The 21,731-nt window shown below is 44.1% G+C and overlaps 1 protein-coding gene across 1 annotated transcript in view; it reads right to left on the reverse strand.

The window, feature by feature from the left end:
• Positions 1-21,731, reverse strand: part of LOC309548319 (transient receptor potential cation channel subfamily M member 2-like) — a gene marked incomplete at both ends in the record, with an annotated part of 196,068 nt that overhangs the window by 91,405 nt on the left and 82,932 nt on the right. Inside the window, 2 exon segments of the mRNA XM_082248258.1 lie at positions 9,305-9,388; positions 15,254-15,366. Of these exon segments, the coding sequence (XP_082104384.1) occupies positions 9,305-9,388; positions 15,254-15,366 (197 nt within the window).

Genomic DNA, 21,731 nt, shown 5'->3' on the forward strand with positions numbered 1-21,731 from the left:
ACACAATGATCATACAGTTTATAATATAGAGAATAATTCTCAATAACAACAGTATACTATACTCCATAATTAATTCAAAATATACCTACAAAAATATATAATTCATTTCAGGTTTAGCTGAATACTGATATATATTTTCGCCCCAGGTTCAAGGGAAGGACATAAGATACAAATACTGGGGGCCTGAGCACAACACAAAGAACTGCTCTTTCTAGGAGACTTTGGGTGATGAGGTGATTAGAAGTGATGGGCCAAACATCCCCCGGTATGGTTCGCACTAGAACTCCCAAACAGAGAAAAAGTTTGGACCCAAACTCTATTAAAATCTATGAGACATGAAAAATCAAAAGTCCCCATTTTGAAAGCTTATATGCAAGTTATTGCCCATAAAAAGGGCATGGGGGCCTAGGTACTGCCCTGGGGGACATGTACCAATGCAAAAAAAACCTTTAAAAAGATTGTTTTTAAAGGAGCAGTGATTTTAATGATGCCTAAAATGAAACAATAAAAAATCCTTTAACCGCTTAAAGGCCAGAAGGTTTTACCCCCTTAATGACCAGGCCATTTTTTTTAGATTTGGCACTGCGTTACTTTAACTGACAATTGTGCGGTCGTGCGACACTGTATCCAAATAAAATGAATGTCCTTTTTTTCCCAGAAATAGAGCTTTCTTTTGGTGGTATTTGATCACTAGGGATGATCGAACGGTTCGGGTCGACCATCGGTTCGACCCGAACATTGGGTGTTCGAAATTCGGCCGAATTCCGAACTTTTTGCGGTAAAATTTCGGAATTCGGACACCAGAACCGCCCAAAATGCAATGGGACAGGAACTGGGCTTTAAAAGCCCATGATTGGCCCAGAAACATCAGTAAAATGTGATTGGAGTGACTACGGGGTCCAGAGCCCAATCAGGAGTGAATACGCCCCCCATACGCCTCCCAGTATATAACATAGCCACGCCAAAACTCTAGCACTGTAATACAGAGGCTGTGGAAGAGAGTGGCATTTGTGTTTCTCCTGCTGCTTGTAAAGCTCCAGTGTCATTTTGCAATTATTAGTGTAAGGAAAGGGATATGCAGTGTAGTTAGGGTATTATATACCACTATAGTTAGATTCAATAATTTAGTTTTTTTAGGGATACCTTTAAGTGTCAGGGTGACCGTAGTGTAGTTTAGGTGACCTGACTCTGCCATGTCAGGGTGACCATAGTGTAGTTTAGGTGACCTGACTCTGCCATGTCAGGGTGACCGTAGTGTAGTTTAGGGTGAACTGACTCTGCCATGTCAGGGTGACCGTAGTGTAGTTAAGGGTGAAATGACTCTGCCATGTCAGGGTGACGTAGTGTAGTTTAGGGTGAACTGACTCTGCCATGTCAGGGTGACCGAACTCTGCCATGTCAGGGTGACCCCACTATGCAGATTCTGGGTTAGGGGTATACATATATATATATATATATATATATATATATATATATATATATATATATCAAAAACGACAATTTTTAAGAACTTTTTTTTGCCTGATTTATAGTCCCTGGGGAATGACCCAGAACCCTAGGCACTTTTTAGGGGCATTTATTGGGTTTTAGGGCTTCAAAATGGTGTTTTTTGATTCCAGAAGTCCGGGTCCCATTGATTTTAATGGGGTTCTGGAATCCGAACCTAACTTTTGGGAAATTCGGGTGTTCTGGTCGAAACAAACTTTTCAAAAGTTCGATCATCCCTATATGATCACCTCTGCAATTTCTATTTTTTGCACTATAAACGAAAAATAAGCGACAATTTTGAAAATTTTTTTTTTTTTTTACTTTCTGAAATCGCGGCCGCCGGTCCCATGTATCGGCATCTCCGCTGCCTAGTGGGGGCGGGAGCGTGCCACCAGCGGTGCATGCTTGTCCCCCAGCACCAAGCATGCGACCGAAGTAGGGCTTCGTCGGTTCGCGCAGCAGGGCCAGTCTGCCGCAAAAAATGTGCAGCGGGCGGTCCGGAAGCTGATAAACAGAGATCTCCAGAGAGGCAACACATTTATATCTCAACACGTGGTCGTTGTCCTATAACTTAGACAGCATATATTTCTGGTGAGTTCTCATTTTATCTATTTGGTGAAGGAAAGACAACATGGGTGACACCTGAGATCACATCATGCACTGGGAATTTGGCATTCAATAACTTTTCCTTTTTCACTTTTTTCAATTGAATTTGATTTATTGGACATTTCATTGTGATTTGAAATATCATTTTTTGCACTTATATTAATATTTTGGTTTATTTATCAGCGCTGCAACTTTTTTATATTGTTGTTCAAATTCGTGTTGGTATATTGGCACTGTTTGCATGCTGCTGACATCTGATTATTTGGGCGCTAACATTATCACATTTACGTTAATTATGGTTACTACCTGATAAGCCCAATACAAGTGAAAGAAGACCAGATTTCCCCATAGCTCCACAAATTCACAATTTTGTAAGATATATACCAAAAGAAAATTTAGAGTGTGCCATTTTCCTTCCAAAAAATGCCCATTGTAAGCATTTAGGATTCGTTCAGCTCAGACCTAGACTTCTTTTGCTGTTTTCAACTTGGTTCCTGTTTGAGATCCCTACTCCAAAATATCCACTCTCTAACACCGTTTGAAAAAACTTGTTAAGAAACAGTACCGATCAGACACGCCTTATCACAATCGTACTCTATGCTGATCGCTAGAGAGCATCAACGGGATCCAAGTTTCCAGAATAAAAGGGAAGAGGATCTAGGTGTGACATTCTCCCCTGCCCAGATAGAATTCTTTTGCACACTAAGCTTCATTGGCAAACACATACCAAGAAAACAACTGTAAAGTACTCACCAGGGGGTAAAAAAAGCCTCATCTCCTACATACGTTCACCCCTCAAGTGTCATCCCTATGCTGGCATTGCTAAAAGGTGGAAGGCTCTCTTTTACACATTAACAATGTAGGCTATGCGGGACTTTAGGTGAGACACCAGCAGGTAGTGCCCAGCGTCTCCATCCCTGTATCAGAAAAAACGAAAGTTGTAAAGGATTAAAAGAGGTGCATGGAAGCCAGCCAGCCCCCAGTCTGATGTACTCATCCTCCAGTCTGCCACCAACCAAGTAGACCTGTCTCATGATATAAATAAATAAAGAACAGGGGTTTAGTTGACACGCATTTGCAAACACATGTGTAAGCTGCAGGGCCACAACACGGCACCCTGTTTTACCTGCAGTCCTAACACTTTTAATTTGAGTGTCTCCACAATGGGAGCACATGGCTGCTAATGGATGGATAGGAGGCAGGTGGGAGGGAGCAGCCCAAACCTCCCCCGACCCACCCCCGTCCATGACTTGTCTATTCTTTATTTATATCATGAGACAGGTCTACTTGGTTGGTGGCAGACTGGAGGGTGAGTACATCAGACTAAGGGCTGGCTGGCTTCCATGCACCTCTTTTAATCCATTTCAACTTTCGTTTTCTCTGTTATACATTTTCTGGGAATACCTGGTATTTTTTGGTCAGAAGTTCAGTCCACCATTAAAAGTTTAACCGGATGGTCCCTTTCAGACTCACCAGCCACTTCTCTTTTACATCGTATGCAAATATAATTTTAACATTACCAATATACACTTCTGAAACAGCTCCTGAATGCTGAAAAAGCATGCATGCTGGTACCCTGCAAAAAAAAGTGATCCACCAACCTTTGAGCACAGATGGGCCAGGGTCTCAGAAATCCAACTTATGAAACAACTCACCGCTTTTTTAAAAAACCAATCTGAGAAGCATTTTAAAATCTGGATGCCCTGGCTGCTATACTGGGACTTTTACTGAATTGTTTCCCCTTTGGCCTGGAGAGTGCCATGGAGGGAGGAGCTGGATCCACCCCCTTCCTTTCCTTCCCCCCTTTTTTTCTCTTTTCCTATTTTCTTCTTCTCTCTCTATCCCTCCCCTTACCTACCATACTTCCCCTGTTTGTTCACTGCACTCCTTTTACCCATTTTCACCCCTGGGTATAACTTGTAAAATTGTGGAAAAAACAACCATAACAGGGTAAGGAGTCAATCACCATGAAGGCTTAGTAAGTATGGATAATCTGATGGCTCTTTTCTGCAACATTTATGTTCTTTGATGCAGTGCCATCTTAAGAGCCTTATAGGCCCCCGGGCAATGCAGTGCACTGGGGCCCCGCCTACACAATCACCCACGAGAATAAAAATGCAAATTATCGATAAGGCAATATTTATTGGTACCTCCGTCAAAATCAGTGTTTAAACATTAACATAAAGTTTGCACAATATAATGATGTGCGGGACTGATATAGGATAGCACACAGAGGATGTCCATGGCAGGTATAGGATGGCACAGACAGAGGATGTACATAGCAGGTAAAGGATGGCACAGAGGATGTACAGGACAGATATAGGATGGCACACAGAGGATGTACAGGAAAGATATAGGATGGCACATAGATTATGGCATACAGAGGATGTACATGGCAGGTAAAGGATGGCACACATAGGATGGCACACACACAAGGGATGGCACACAGAGGATGGCACACATAGGATGGCACACACACAGAGGATGAACGTGGCACACAGGATGGCACACAGAGGATGGCACACAGAGGATGGCACACACACAGAGGATGGCACACAGAGGGTGACACACACACACACACAGAGGATGAACATGGCACACAGAGGATGGCACACACACAGAGGATGGCACACAGAGGGTGACACACACACACACACAGAGGATGAACATGGCACACAGAGGATGGCACACACACAGATGATGGCACACAGAGGATGGCACACAGAGGATGGCACAGAGGATATATAGGGCAGGGAAAGGATGGCACAGACAGTCAATGGAGAGAGAGTGAGAAAAAAGAAATCAAGCTGCCTGCAGCAGTCTGATTACCTTTTACAACGGCTGCACAGCACATGAAGGGAGGAGGTGGGTGGAGCCATTCTTCTAGGTGCGGAGGAGAGGAGGACGAGCCGACGAGGAGGATCCTCCTCCGCTGTGCATGATGGGTCCTCTCAGAACGTCACTGGTTGCTAGATGCCAATCGGCTGTCCTTCCTAGCAACCAGTGTGCAGTTGAGACTCAGAGCTAGCGGCGGACAACAGGGGGCCCGGCAGACAACGGGGGGGGGGGGGGGGCCTAGACCACCAGGTAAACTAATGTGGCCTGGGGGAGGGACAGTGTAATTGCCACCCTGTGTGTGGGGCCCCTTGGCAAGTGGGGCCCCGGGCAACCGCTGGGCGTGCCCATTGGAAAAGACGCCCCTGCTTTGATGTTTATGGAAGGAATTTGATCTTAATATTCATGTACATGTATCAGCAGAATGGTATGTTAGAGAAAGTCATATTACCTGTAACCTAGTCAAAATAATTAAAGAAGTATAAAAAAATAAATAAAGAGCAACAGATTGGTATTTCCACATTCCGCATTTTGTTATGTTACAGCCTTATTTCACAATGGATTCAATTCATTATTTTCCTCAAAATTCTACAAACAATACCCCATAATGACAACGTGAAAGAAATTTATTTGAAGTCTTCGCAAATTTATTAAAAATAAAAAACTAAAAAAATCCCATGTACGTAAGTATTCACAGCCTTTGCCATGACACTCAAATTGAGCTCAGGTGCATCCTGTTTCCACTGATCATCCTTGAGATGTTTCTACAACTTGATTGGAGTCCACCTGTAGTAAATCCAGTTGCTTGGACATGATGTGGAAAGGCACACACCTGTCTTTATAAGGTCCCGCAGTTAACAGTGAATGTCAGAGCACAAACCAAGCCATGAAGTCCAAGGAATTGTCTGTAGACCGGATTGTAGAGACAGGATTGTATTGAAGCACAGATCTGGGGAAGGGTACAGAAACATTTCTGCAGCATTGAAGTTCCCAATGAACACAGTGACCTCCATCATCCGTGAGTGGGAGAAGTTTGGAACCACCAGGGCTCTTCCTAGAGTGGGCCACGCAGCCAAACTAAGAGATCATGGGAAAGGGGCCTTAGTCATGGAGGTGACCAAGAACCCGATGGTCACTCTGACAGAGCTCCTGCGTTTTTCTGGGGAGAGAGGGAAACCTTTCATAAGAACAACCATCTCTGTAGCACTCCTCCAATTAGGCCTGTATGGTAGAGTGGCCAGACGGAAGCCACTCCTCAGTAAAAGGCACATGACAGCCTACCTGGAGTTTGCCAAAAGGCACCTGAAGGACTCTCAGACCATAAGAAACAAAATTCTCTTGTCTGATGAAACAAAGATTGAACTCTTTAGCCTGAATGGCAAGTGTCATGTCTGGTGGAAACCAGGCACCGCTCATCACCTGGCCAATACCATCCCTACAGTGAACCATGGTGGTGGCAGCATCATACTGTGGGGATGTTTTTTCAGTGGCAGGAACTAGGAGACTAGTCAGGATCGAGGGAAAGATGAATGCAGCAATGTATAGAGACACTCTTGATGAAAACCTGCTCCAGAGATCTCTGGACTTCAGACTGGGACGAAGGTTCATCTTTCAACAGGATGGCCCTAAGCACACAGCCAAGATAACAAAGAAGTGGCTACAGGAAAATTCTGTGAATGTCCTTGAGTGGGCTAGTCAGTGCCCAGACTTGAACATTTCTGGAGAGATCTGAAAACGACTGTGCCCCGACGCTCCCCATCCAACCTGATGGAGCTTGAAAGTTCCTGCAAAGAAGAATGGGAGAAACTGCCCAAAAATAGGTGTACCAAGCTTGTAGAATCATACTCAAAAAGACTTGAGGCTGTAATTGGTGCCATAGGTGCTTCAACAAAGTATTGAAAAAAGACGAATACGTATGTATTCTAGTAAATTTGCAAAGATTTCAAACAAACTTCTTTCACGTTGTCATTATGGGGGTATTGCTTGTAGAACGTTGAGGAAAATTAATGAGTTTAATCAATTTTGGAATAAGGCAGTAACATAAGAAAATGTGGAAAAAGTGAAGAGCTGTGAATACTTTACGGATGCGCTATAGGTGTCAGATATTGACAGCTGTAGAAGGCTGATATGTATGGATCCTGCCCCAGTTGAGAGATGGTAAAGATGATGATAATGATGTAGCTACATACAAGGAGTCAGTTAGTCCTCCGGCATTTATAAAGCTCTAATGATGTGTCTCATCTATAACATCATATGGAAATTGCACAGCTTAAGCTTAAAGTGATAGTAAAGTCTCATTTTTGTTTCCTTTATAAATAATAAACACGTTATACTTACCTGCTCTGTGAAATGGTTTTGCACAGAGCAGCCGAGATCCTCCTCTTCTTGGGTCCCACGACAGCTCTCCTGGTCCCTCACTCCCGCTGAGTTCCCCCACAGCAAGCAGCTTGCTATGGGGGCACCCGAGCTGAGCCGCAGCTCCGTGTATCCATTCAGACATGGAGGCGGGATTCAGCCCCATCCCCTCTTTCTCCTGATTGGCTAACTGACTTTGATTGACAGCCAATGGCGCCGCTGGTGTGTCTTAGCCAATCAGGAGGTTGAGTCCCAGATGGCCATGGCACTCGTGCACATCGCTGGATATAGAGGGGTCTCGCTTGTCCCTGACATCCTTGGGCAGCTCTTTGGTCTTGACCATGGTGGAAAAATTGGAATCTGATTGGTTGATTCTGCGGACAGGTGTCTTTTTATACAGGTAATAAGCTGAGATTAAGAGCACTCCCTTTAGGAGATCGTGCCTAATCTCCACTTGTTACCTGAGAAAAAAGAAAAAAAAAAAAAAAAAGAGAGGGGTCTCAGGTAAGTATTAACCACTTAAGCCCCGGAGGATTTGGCTGCTAAAGGACCAGGGGTTTTTTTGTGATTTTTTACTGCGTGACTTTAACGGACAATTGCACGGTCGTGCGACGCTGTACCTAAACGAATTTGATGTCCTTTTTTTCCCACAAACAGAGCTTTCTTTTGGTGGTATTTGATCACCTGTGCGATTTTTTGATCACGCGCTATAAACAAAAAAAGAGCGTAAATTTTGCAAAAATAACAATATTTTTCACATTTTTTTATATGAAATTCCCCAAAAAAAAAAGTAAAAATCAAAATTTTTTAACATTTTTCGGCCAATTTGTTTTATGCTACCTATGTTTGGTAAAAAAAAATCGCAAAAAGCGTATTTTGATTGGTTTGCGCAAAAGTTATCGCGTTTACTAACAAAGGGAAAGATTTTTGTCATTTTTGGTGTTTTTTTTTTTTAACGCGTAATGGCGGCGATCTGCGATTTTTTTTTCGGTACTGTGACATTGCGGCGGACAGATCGTACCCTTGACTGACATTTTTGACACTTTTGGGGGTACCAGTGACATTACTGCAGTAATCAGTGCTATACATATGCACTGTTACTGCAAAAATGACACTGGCAGGGAAGGGGTTAACTTTATTGGACAGGGAGGGGTTAAGTGTGTCCTAGGGGCGTGATTCTAACTGTGTAGGTACATTCCTATTGGTGTAAAAGCAAAGATCAACCGTTCTACATAGTAGAACGGACAGATCTTCACTTTTACACAGGGAGAACTGACAGGCAGCTTGTTTACACAAGCTGCTCTGTCTTTCTCCCTTCACAGGAGCGATCGCAGTGTGACTGGCGGACATCGAGTCCGCCGGTCACACGCACTGACTTGTCTGTGAAATAGGCTCGCAAGTCAGTGACAGGCGAGTGACGTACCGATACGTCACTCTGCCTGGCCGGGGCTGACCGCCGCAGTATATAGACGCGCGGCGGTCGGCAACCGGTTAAGGGGGCTGAGGGGAGCTGCTGCACGCAGAAGGTTATTTATCTTAATGCATTGAATGCAATTGAATGCAATTAGATAGAAAAAAAAAAAAAAAACCTTCTGCACCTAAAGTTGGCCATACATGGATCAAAATCCAGCTGGTTCAGCAGAGACTGGCTAAATTTTGATTCATCCATTTGATATCCATGGCCATTTACGCTCAGTAGAAGTCAATCTTACAACTGACTCTTGTCGCACAGGAATGTTGGAAAATTTTCATTGGATCAGTAGCTGATTGGTGTATCATGACAGTGGGGGAAGCCTTGCTGTGCTATTGTATTCTGACTGTGGGAATTCCTCCACTGTCAGAATTCAACGATCAGCGCTGCAGCAACTTGGATGGAGGAATCAGGTCATTTTTTTTTTTTTTAATCAGTTCTGTGGCTAATTGAAAAATAAAAAACGTATAAAAGCTGTCAGTTTCAGCACTGATAATCTTTAATCATGAGTTTGTAAAATAATAACAGATTCTCTCTGCTATGCCTTACCTTTTTGATTTTTTTCTGGAATCTTGATGGATAAGCTCATTTGGACTTGCATTGAGGAAAGATGGGGAATTTGTGAAGCCTTTCCTAGATGAAAAAAAAAGCACAGGTAGAATTGTCTGGAATAGAGCAATATTAAGTGCATATTAAGACATTTTATTAACTATTAATCTAGGATGCATTGGAAATTATTTCCTCATCTGTAACGGCTTCTGTAATCTGGAGATCAGTCCTGGACCAATAATTGGCCAATCTGGTGATATCTACAAGGCCTGGCATGTCTGAGAAGACAAGTGAGCTCCTCTGGGCTGCTAAACTGCAACTGGCTATACAGGACCCCAAATATTACATGGTAATACATGGTAAAACCAATGGCGTCAGTAGGGTTGGTGTCACCTGGCGCGATAAAACATGGTAGTGTTATGTAATGGTATCAGCCAAATGATCAGACCAGTGGTGATGTGCAATTTCTACTTTACTTAACAGTGTAGAACATAGATTACACAGGAGATCATGTGGACAGGGATTTGCAGTACAAAACAGCAATATGAGGAAGGGAGAAACAGGCACATGAAAACAATTCTATTGCAGTTCTACTAATGGCCACTAGATGGCAGCAGAGTGCTCTGAGCTCAGTTTACCGATAGGATAAAGAGCAGAAGATTCTCACGTGTTCCATAGATTATTCGTTCATTCAGCAGACTGTGAGCTGAGGGGATTTCCTGCTGGCACAGACTTCACACTGGCACTGCTGATGCTGACTTCGGTCAGGAGGCTCTGGGGGCCGTAGATAGAACCAACCGACTGCTTGGACAACTTCTCCACATGGACTGTAACAGACAGAGTCCTCTCCAGTGACTGGGGCTTGGATAGATGCTGCGTGCTCTTGTGCTCACTGCTGGTGGCCCACACACCAGACTGATCGAATGAGGACCCAGCACCTGGAGACAGCTCACTTGCCCAGTCACTGCTGTCCCATCAGGCAGGATCTCTCTGAGCACAGGAAGCTGGGCAGAGCTGGCAATTATACTCCCTGGGCGTGTCCTGGAACTCAGGGGATGCTGGGAGCCCAGAGGATTGTGGGGAATTGAGTTAAAGGGACTTGCACCTGCATCTGGATAAAGGGGCACACCGCTACAGTGTCACCTCCCACCGTCTAGCCTGCCCAGCGCCCTGTAGGGCAGGCTAGTTTTGGGATGGCTGCTTACGGTCAATGATGTGGTCAGTGCCTATTCGGGCACAGTCATGGATGGGGGTGACGCCATCATGATTGGATATCACTTGATGGTGTCGCCAAGGCCTAGACTGGGACAAAAATTAGGCCTGGGCATTTTAGACTGAGCAGCCCATCTTTTTTTTTCTTTTAAACCAATTTACAAATAATGACAACTGCCAGTTTCATGTAATATTTACCTGCTCTGTAAGAAAATAAAGGAGGGTAAAAATGCCTAGTGCATTACCTCCAATACCATATAACCAATGAAAAAACATTGGGATAGAAAAGGCGGGGCTTTGCGGGCCAGTGGGAGTAGAAGGATCAGAGACAAAACTGATTATAAAACCAAAAATACATTTTATTGATATATAAAGAATAAAAAACACGCATGGGCTACCATGCATGTATGATTGCAACAAACTAACATACAAATAAAATCAAAACATATAATGTCACTGTTGGTATAGAAACATATCCCGTAAAGGGATTTAAGCCAAAAAACAAAGCCTGTATAAGGTGGAAGATGGGTCTCAAGCTGGATTCGGTCACGGTAGGTCCCCAGCAAGCCGACGCGTTTCGCTCAAGGCTTCCTCAGGGCCTGAGAGACCATAACAGACCGATGTTTCTATGAGTAACATAAAAGTATATCAAATCAATATAAGTGAGTGAGTTCCAATACCATATAACCACTTGTTGACTGCCTAACTGTAAATGTATGTCATTTTTTTTATGTCAAATACCGGAGTTATGGCTATACCCCCGGTATCTTATTTTTGTTGGTCGGCCAGCTTTCATATAAAGTGGTTGGGTTCGTGGATTGGCCACGGGATCGCCTTCATAGGTGCCCCCTCAGCTGCTTACCAGTTGTTTCCAGGTTTATTGCACCTTTCAGTAAAGCACAAGCTATCCGGTCCGGCAGACAGCTGGGCAGGAAGTCAAGTGAAGGCAAGATGTCCCTCACTTGGCTCTATGCCCTTGTAGAACCGGAGTGACCTTTGATATTCTCGGCTATCATTTTTTGTTTTCTTAACCACTTACGGACCCCCCCCCCCCCCGCAGCAGTTTCACGTCTGTAATTTGACGTTAAATACCAGTGTTATGGCAGCAGATAGCTGCCATAACCCCAGTATTTTCTTAAAAGGAGAGAGGTCCTCTTTCACATAAAAGTTGTCCCAGTGGCGGATTCGTCACAGACTCATTTTTATGGGTGGCGGGAGAGGTGAACCCCCCCCCCCCCTCTACTGCTTCCTGATCGTTTTCCCTGCTTACCGTAGCCCTCAGTAGTGGGGAAAACGATCCGATCCGTCCATGTCCCAGGCAGGCAATATCTTTGATTAAGCAAACTTAAAGCGGAGTTCCACCCTAAAATTATACTTACCTCTATCTTCTTGCTCCAGTTCTTGCTCCGGGACACCTGAAAAACAAATGGATAATCGCAATTTTTTTTTTTTTTACTTACCTTGTTTAGAAGAACATATACTTACCTTACTTCCTCTTCCTCCCCTCGGCGGCCACGGCGATTCGTCACTTCCTGGCTTGCAATGATTCCTGGGAGCTGAACGTCATCGCTCCCAGGAATCAATGCGCCTGCACCGGCCCCGACGTCAGTTCCGGTGCAGGCGCTGTCATACCTTGCTAAACAGCTTCTGGGCATGCCCAGAAGCTGTGCAGGGATGACGCACCCGCACCAGAAGTGAAGGCAGGGCCGATGCAGTGCATTGTGGGACCGAAGAAGACGGAAGAGGACGCAGAAGAGGATCGCGCTGGCTTCAAGCTGCCCACACCTGAAATGGCAGCGCTGGACAATACATTCATTAAAAAAAACTTTCCCAGGGTGGAACTCCGCTTTAAAGGGAACGTGAGTGAAAATTCAACAACATAGGAAATAGATGCCGAGATGCTAATCTCCTGTGTCCGCCCCCAGACATATGTGACATGAGTATGCCTCTTACTGTAATGCATAATTCCAGGATGTGATACACCTGCTGTTGCTCCTGAGGAAGCAAATTGCGAAACGTGTTGACCGACCAGCAGCAAGGATATACTTACCTCAATTGGTGGATTGAATGTAGATAGGTGTTCACATGTAAACCCTATAAGGACATTGTTATTACATGTAGCAGGATTCCCAGCCATTTTGCAGGATATGGGTCCACCTAAGTTACCGCTGACAACAACAGCACATTTAGGCATGTTCTCCAAGTGTGAGCACTGAGACAAGAAACAGTCCAGTATCTTTGGGTTTTAAATTTATTTTGAACTTGGATGGGAGAAGGGATGAGTGGGACAACTATACACAAATTACTAGGGACAACTGAAAAACGCCTTTTGGCGCTGGCTTGACGCTGTCTGGATGCCGGTCAACGCCGGCTGACGCTTGTTAACGCTGAACTGACTTTTGACTATTTCCTCATGTGACAAAAGTCCTCTTAGAGCCCCCCGAGCACTCCTTGCTGAGGTAGCTACTTGTTTAACTGCTGCACTGCTGAACACTTCAGGGCACACACCGGCGCCCCCTTTCACTCTCTTATCTTCAGGGCTTAGACACTGGCACCCCCTTTTCTAAGCCTTCTCTACTGGTTAGCTGGCTCCCGTTTCTCTCTGACCTTCTGGAGTGGTCCCCTATCCTAGGCAGACCCCTGGGCAGTTTTGAGTACTCACAATACTGTTTTTCCAGAAAACTTCTTCCCAGCAGCTCCCACTCGGTCCACAGCACACTGGATCCCTTTCTGCAGCCCAGCTCAACCTTCCCCTCTAGGCCGACTGCCCAGGACACTTTTCCTCACACTGACAGGAGGAGAGACAGCCGTCACCCTCCTCCTGGGACTCTGCTTCCCGCCAAAGACACTCTGTCATGTGCTCCCCTCAGACTTATACCCCATCCCAGGGTGCATTGCAGCAGGTTCCGCCCACTGGGACTGATATAAGCCCTGGTGTGCTATTGGTTAGGTTTCCTCCACCGTCTAACAAGAGCCCTTATTGGATACAGTGGGGAGACTCCCCAAGCTCAACAGACACACCTGGAAACACATGACAGCCTAGTTGAATTAATCAGGCCCCCCTGATAAGCAGACAGGGTCACCCATATACTTTTCCTAGCACCTACTTAGGAGGGTGCTACATACATAATCTGTTGTTCTTTTAAATGTAGTCGTCTTGGGCGCCTACTATGTTTTAATGTTATAAAATAAAAGATGATGTTTTAAATATAACAATGCATTTGGTAGGAAAAGATATGTAGCATACTGTATGCATATGTGTATTTATGCATATTTGTTGCTCTTTGTACATGTTTTAGTTACATAGTAGGTGAGGTTGAATAAAGACAATAGTCCATCCAGTTCAACCTGTGTAGGTGTGTGTGGCTGTAATCATCTCACATAGCCCTGAATGTTCTGATCCTTGAGATGTAAGTCTAAGAGTCTTTTGAAAGCCACCATACTTCCTGCAGAAATCACCTCTTGTGGTAGAGAATTCCACAATCTTGTAGCCCTAACAGTAAAGAACCCCCCACGTTGCCTGAGGTTAAAACGCTTCTCCTCTAATCGCATTGTATGCCCTCTTGTCCTCATGCAATCCCTTCGACTGAACAGCTTTTTTTCAAAGCTGAGATCCACATTGAGATATTTATAAATTGCTATCGTGTCCCCCCTCAGGCGTCTCTTCTCCAGGGAGAATAAATCAAGCGATTGCAGACACTCTTCATAATTAAGGTCCTCCAATCCCCTAATCAGTTTAGTTGCCCTTCTCTGGACTCTCTCCAGCTCCAACACATCCCTCCTGAGGACTGACGACCAGAACTGGACAGAATACTCAAGATGCGGTCGGACCAGAGTTTTATAAAGTGGAAGGATTACAGTCTTATCTCTGGAATACATCCCTTTCTTTATGCATGCTAATATTCTGCTGGCTTTGGCAGCTGCCGCTTGACATTGCATGCTGTTGCCTAATCTATCATCAACCAAGACTTCCAAATCCTTCTCCATTTTTGATTCCCCCAAGGGTTCCCCTCCTAACGTGTATTGGTGTATTGTGCTTTTATGTTTTTAGTCCCCAAGTGCAAAACCTTACACTTCTCAACATTAAACCTCATTTGCCATGTCGTAGCCCACTCTGTTATTTTGTCCAGGTCATTCTGTAGGATATCTGCTTCATGTTGTGAAGTTATTGCCCTGGCCAATTTTGTGTCATCTGCAAAAACTGATATAGAACTACTGATCCCGTCCTCAATGCTGTTTATGAATAAATTGAACAAGGTTGGTCCCAGGACTGAGCCCTGGGGTACCCCGCTTACTACCACAGACCAGTCTGAGTATGGGCTGTTTATTACCTGTTTTGTTTTCCTGTAAGTAGATGGGAATATGTAGAATTCTTGTTTGTTAAAAGCACATTCATATACAACTAGGTTGGTTTCCTTGACTTTATTGCAAGATTAGTTCAGTTAGCCGAAAGTAAAAAAAAAAATATGTAAGAATACTAACAAGCATTGATGTGTTATTCTCACTAGTTTTCCAATTAATGATCAGTATTATGACATATGTGGAAAGTGCTTTGCATGCCCTGGGACCCAATCCCAGCAATATCTATCATTGCTAACCATCCACCTGCTAAGGCACTGGCAGACCTTTCATCCCTGATATTCAAACAGTCTGGCATTCCATAGACCAGACATCTGGACAGCAGTATACTCCAGAATTCATAAATCACTTTAATGTATGAAATGATGGAAGACTGACCTGTAGGTGATGAGGTTACTGTAGATGAGTGGGAAAAACAACATACACAGCAAAAGTTGGATAAAGCCATTGTCCATTGAAAGTTTCCCCCACCAGGTCTTTGTGAGGAATGTCTGTGGAAATATAATACACAGGCTGTGGTTTCATTGTGTAATGTGGCATGTAGGGTGCCAGAAATCAGACCAATGAGCTGCAGAATAATTATCAATATGGCTACTCTGTAAGCTCAATAAGTTTAATTCCCTAATAATAAACCTAAACTGAATCTATGGTCAAAATTGTAAATTATACATTTATTTCCATATAGAATTGCTATTACTGCATTCCTTTTTTTTTTTTTCCCATAATATCTTTATTGATGTTAAGGAAACAGTATACAGGAAATACACAATAATGTCTGTGACAACAAGGATAAATAAGCTTCAAACAAGTACATATAACGGTATGGAATTAGGCATCAAAAACAAGAGAGGATATATCATAGCTTAAGAATGAGTAGGTATCAGCAGGGCCGGTGCTTCCACTAGGCAAACTAGGCAGCCGCCTAGGGCGCATTGCCACCTAGGTGCGCAGCCAGGAGTCGGCACTCTCTCTCCATCATAAATTCTCCATCATGAATGATTATTGTGAGCTGAGGCGAGGGGCGGAGGTGGGGGGGGAAGATGGGATAGCGGAAGATGCCAAGTGTCTTGGGCAGTGGTGGAACTACCAGGCCCTGGCTTTCCACCACTGTTGGAGGGGCCCCAAAAGGCAAGAAAGGAACCCTCCAGAGTGCTGCTTGCATGATGATCCTCTTCAAGTGGAGCTGAGCGGCAGGAAGTGACTCTCTGCACTGAGCTGGTAGGCAGCCGTTTATTTCCCTGGGTCGGTATTAAGCAGGAAGCAGAGGAAAGCTGAACCTGAGCCAGAGCTCGGCACTGGAGGGCGGAACCTTTACTGGGGCAGAAGCGACGAGGCACCAGAATGGTCTGAGGAGGTTGGTGATGAAGGACGTGTGGAGCTCTCTAACTGCTGCTTTTCCCTCCACCAGGAGCCACCGCGTTTAACAGGGGTTCGGGGTCACCAGGTGTGCCATGAGGAATTGTGGTCCCTGGGTGTGCCATGGGGGATTGGGGTCCCCAGGTGTGACATGGAGGAACATCAGGGTCCCCAGGTGTGACATGGAGGAACATCAGGGTCCCCAAATGTAACATGGAAAAACATCAGGATCTGACATAGAGGTACATCGGGGTCAGTGGGTATGACAGCATGAAATGGAGTAATATTGGGGTCCCAGGGTGTGACATGGAAAAACATCAAAGTCCCTTGGTGTGACATTGAGGGACATTAGGGTCCCTGGGTGTGAAATGGAGGAATATGGGGGTCACTGGGTATGACAGCATAACATGGAGGAACCATCAGATCAGGGTCACATAGAGGAGTTTTTAACCCCTTCCATTTTTTTTGGGGGGGGGGGAGGGGGGCGCAAGTAGCTGGTCTTGCCTAGGGCATAAAATAGTCTAGCACCCGGCCTGGGTATCAGTACAGCATAATAGAAACCATGAAAGGATAAACCTTGCCACAACGATGTAACAAGCCAAGTAGGCGAGAAGGTATATAAAATTGAGGAATATCGGCTTGGTTTGCATGACTGGGCATAGTTTGATAGTCAATCCCAGAGTAAGTTCCCACATATCCAGGTCAAAGAAGAGAGCAAAAGGAGAAACATTGATGGGGTGTCAACAAGGCTCAATGAGAGAGGCTGAGTTGAATCTGCTGTAGGACATATCTCCTCGGAGGAGGGGGGAATCTGTCCTCTGCATTTCTGTCTTATTATTTCTGAATGATCTTGAAGTTTGTAAACTTACTTTGTGAAAAATCCCACACTCGAATTCTAGGATATATCCCGTCACTATGCGCTGTGACCAGTCACTGCTGAGTCACAGAAATCCCCCCCCTTCTGCCGCGTCCCGGTCCTTTTCCCTGCCGGCACCTTTTTACCGGACCCGCCGGCATCGGGTCTCGGATCCTCACAGACAGGATGTCGAGTGAGGGCAAGCTTGCCCTCACTTGACTCTATGGTCTTGGAGGACCAGAGCGATGGCAAACGTTGTTGCCTAGCAACCAGCTTAAAGGTCCCTTTTTTTTTTTCCATTTTTTTTTTTATATCTTTATTAGTGTACTTGTGAGATCTGAGGACTTTTTGACCCCAGATCTCACAAAAAAGAGGTCCTGTCGTGCCTATTTCTATTAAAATCTATTAAAATTATAATTTTTTTTTTAAAAAAAAAACGTTGTAAAAATAAAAAATAATAAATAAAATAAATAGTTGAAAAAAAAAAAATTTAAGCGCCCTGTCCCCGTTAGCTCGCGCGCAGAAGCGAACGCATACGGAAACCCCACCCACATAGGTAAACGGTGTTCAAACCACACATGTGAGGTATCGCCGCGATCATTAGAGCGAGAGCAATAATTTGAGCCCTAGACCTCCTCTGTAACTCTAAGATGGCAACCTGTAGAAATTTTTAAAATGTCGCCTATGGGGATTTTTAAGTACCAAAGTTTGTCGCCGTTCCGTGAGCATGCGCAATTTTGAAGCATGACATGTTGGTTATCTATTTTCTCGGTGTAACATTATCTTTCACAATATGGGAAAAAATTGGGCTAACTTTACTGGATTCTTATTTTTTAATTAAAAAAAGTGAATTTTTTCCAAACAAATTGCGTTTGGAAGACCGCTGCGCAAATACGGTGTGATAAAAAATATTGCAATAATCCCATTTTATTCTCTAGGGTCTCTGATTTTAGCTTGTAAACACCAAATGTCAAAAATAGGCCTAGTAGGCAAGTGGTTAATATTACTATTACAATGCTGATGTAATAAAATGAAAGTAAATGCTGTAATAATAGAATTTCTTTAGGGAAACTGCCATCTGCTATCACATAAAAATAGGTGTAAAAGGGGCTTTAGGGTTTAGTACAAAGAAAGTTCAAATTTATTTATTTTTTGAATATCTCATCAAGTGATGGCACCATTATCTTTCACCCCAGAACACAAAAACTGCTAAGTAAGAAAAAATAAACAAGAATTGCCTAAATTACAGTAGGTATCTGGAGGGGACTGGAAGTGACTAAACGTGTCTGGAGGTGACTGGAGAACACTAGACTCACCTGAATGTGACTGGAAAAGATTGGAAGTGACTGGGCGAGGTAGGAGGAGGCTGGAGGTAATTTGATGTGATTGGAGGTGGCTGAAGAAACTTGAGGACAATAGAGAAGACAGAAGTAGACTGGATAATCTGGAGGTGACTGGGTGGGTCAGGAAGAGACTGGAATGGCCTGGACATGACTGGAAAGTACTGGAAAAGACTGGAGGTGACAGGAAAAAAGTGGAAAAGATTGGAGGGGACAGGAGGAAACCGGATAACACTAGAGTAGACTGCAGGAAACTCGAGAAAACTGGAAATGACTGAAGGAGACAGGAGGAGACCAAGAGATTGGAACACTGGAGGGGACAGGAAGCAGACTGCAGAAAACTAGAGTGGACAGGAGTGGACAGGAGAAGAAGGGAAAAGACTGTAGGTGACAGGAGGAGAACAGAGGAGACTGGAGGAGAATGAAAGTGATTGGAGGAAAATAAAAGAGACTTGAGGGGACTGGATGAGATGGGAGGGGACTGGAAGAGACTGAAGGAGATTTGGTGAAACAGGAGGAGACTGTAGGGGACTGGAGGAGACTGGAGGTGATTGGTTGAGATTAGATAGGGCTGAAGGAGATTGGAGAAAACTAGAAGGGACTGAATAGAACCAGAGACTAGAGGGGACTAAAATGGCACTTTTCCACTGCAAATACTGGCTCGGCTCTACTCGGCTCTATTGAGCCCTGCTTGGCCCAGTTTGCTTTTCCGCTGCTGGTACCCCATGGTACGGTGTTGGAACGGTTCGGTACGGTACAGTATGGTTTGCTTTTCCACTAAAGTAGTACTAAAGTTAAGTGGGTGGGATAACAACGGGGTGGGTGGGATTCTCTGACCAATCAGTGGCTAGTAGTGACTGCATGCAAAGGATTGTGGGATATGGTACCGGGTATGGTACCTGTTGGAACCACAATCGAGGTGGTACTGTTTTTGAGAGCCGTACCGTTCGGTTCCATGCAGTGGAAAAGCGCCGCCGTTCCGTACCGTACCGAACCGTTCCTACACTATACCATGCTGTACCAGCAGTGGAAAAGCACAAAAGCGAGCCGAACCGTTCGGTTCCATGCAATGGAAAAGCGCCAAAAGAGACCTGAGGAGATAAGAATAAAATGGAAGGGAGCAGAGATGGTGAGAGGGGACAGAAAGAGACTGGAGGTGCAGACTGGAAAGGACTGGAGGAGCCTGTAAGAGAAGGTAGATATTGCAGGAAACTGGATGGGACAAGAGGGGACTGGAAGGGATAGGAGGAGACTGAAGGTGACAGAAGGTCACTGGAAGAGACTGGAACTGACTTGAAGAGAAGGGATGAGGTGAGACTGAAGGCGGCAGGAGGAATCTGGAGGAGACTGGGGGTGACTGCAGAAGTGGAAGAGACTATATGGGAATCGATTGGAATGGATTGGACGGAATTCGATTGTGGGACTGGACTGGAGGAGATTGGAGGTGTCTGGAAGTTGAAGGATATTTCTGTAGAAAACTATAGGTGTTTGAAGGTGACTGGCAGGGACTCAGAAGGACTGGATAAAACTAAGTAATTCTAGGAGACTGAAGGACACTAGAGGGGAAAGGAGTCTGAAGGAGACTTGAGAAGATTGAAGGTGAGGGAAGAAAAATGGAGGAGACTATGGGTGACTGGGGAAGATGGGGTGACAGGAGCAGACTGGAAAGGTCAGCAGGAAAATGGAGAAGACTGCAAAGGACTGAAGGGGCCAGGAGACTAGAGAAGACTGGAGGTGACTGGATGAGTTGGGAGGGAACAGGAGAGTGGAACAGACTGGAGGGAAAAGGAAAAGACCTGAGATGAAACAAGGGGACTGGGAGAGACTAGCTAAAACTGAATGTAACTGGAGGAGACTGGAGGGGACAGGAGGAGACTAGAGAAGACTGGAGGTGACTGGAGAAGACTGTAAGGGGGATGGGAAAGATTATGGATGACTGTGAGAGACTGAAGGAGATAGGATAGTGGAGCAGACTGGAGGAGACAACAGGGGACCAGAAGAAACTGGCAGAGACTATAGAAATTTGGATATATTGAACAAGCATAATACCTATTCTAAATCCACAACTGTCTTAAAATGGGAGAAAGCACTGGGGAAATCTTTTCCCGATACCAGTTGGTTAAAAGCGTTTAATGTTACATATGTTTTATCAAAATGTATCAATCACTGGGAATTATATCAAAAAATGTTACATTTTTGGTATTTGACTCCCATTAAATTGTCTAAATTCTATCCCTTAACCTCAGCTTTATGTTGGAGAGAATGTGGTGAACAAGGGTCGTTATACCATACAATTTGGGAGTGTAAATCGATTAGTGCATTTTGGAACAAAATATTTACTATGGTCTCAGAAGTTGTGGAAAAAAACCCATAATCCCAAGTCCTGAGATGGCGATCCTACATTTAAATGTACGTGAGATTCCCTTTAAGTATCGAGTAGTGACCATACGTCTTTTATTAGCGGCAAAACTATTAATTACAAGAAGATGGAATTCCCAGGAGGTACCAACTTCATCTGATGTGGTTGCATTGCTTAATCAGCAATGCGAGATGGAAAAAAATTATGGCTACTATAAGTTCGACGAAGAAAATATTTGGAGTTAAATGGAATCCATGGCTAAATAATTTAAGATGTATGGTAACAATGGATTAGAGATACGTTATGTGTGTCAACATGGGAACTGCTTATCAGTACGGAACCTTTGGCTATGTGGTAAAAGGCGAACATGCAATGGGGAAAAGCTTAGCTCCCATTATAAAATTGACGTCGATCGATGATAAATTTAAGAGAAATGGTATTTAAAATTTGGGAATTATTTGGTTGATGATTACATTTTGATCAAGAAGAAAGTGACCGCACTCCGAGGTGAAATCAAACAGGAGTATATTTATTCCACATCAAAAATAGGCATCAAAATTCCAAACTGTGAGACATAGGACAGCAGGTAGACGCGTTTCACGACTAGAAATGTCGCTTACTCATTACCAAGTTGTTAATGAGTAAGCGACATTTCTAGTCGTGAAACGGTCACTTTCTTCTTGATCAAATAGCACTTGGATTACGGATCCGACCAGCACCTGACACCATCTCACCTGGAGCGGTCTTTTTTCAGTGATGATTAAATTAGACTGGAAGGAAGGTTCTCCCTCTTCTCTTCTTGTTTCACTCTTCTTCTTCTCTCTTTTTCTCTTTTTTTTTCTTTTCTTGTTTTTTCTTTTTTTTTAATTTTTATTTTTTTTGAAGGAACAATGTTATAATTGACAAGTTTATTGCAATATTGTTTGTTTATACTCTGCTTTTGTG

Source organism: Pelophylax lessonae (genome assembly GCF_965119305.1).
Source record: "Pelophylax lessonae genome assembly, chromosome: 2".
NCBI classification, from domain to species: Eukaryota; Metazoa; Chordata; class Amphibia; order Anura; family Ranidae; genus Pelophylax; species Pelophylax lessonae.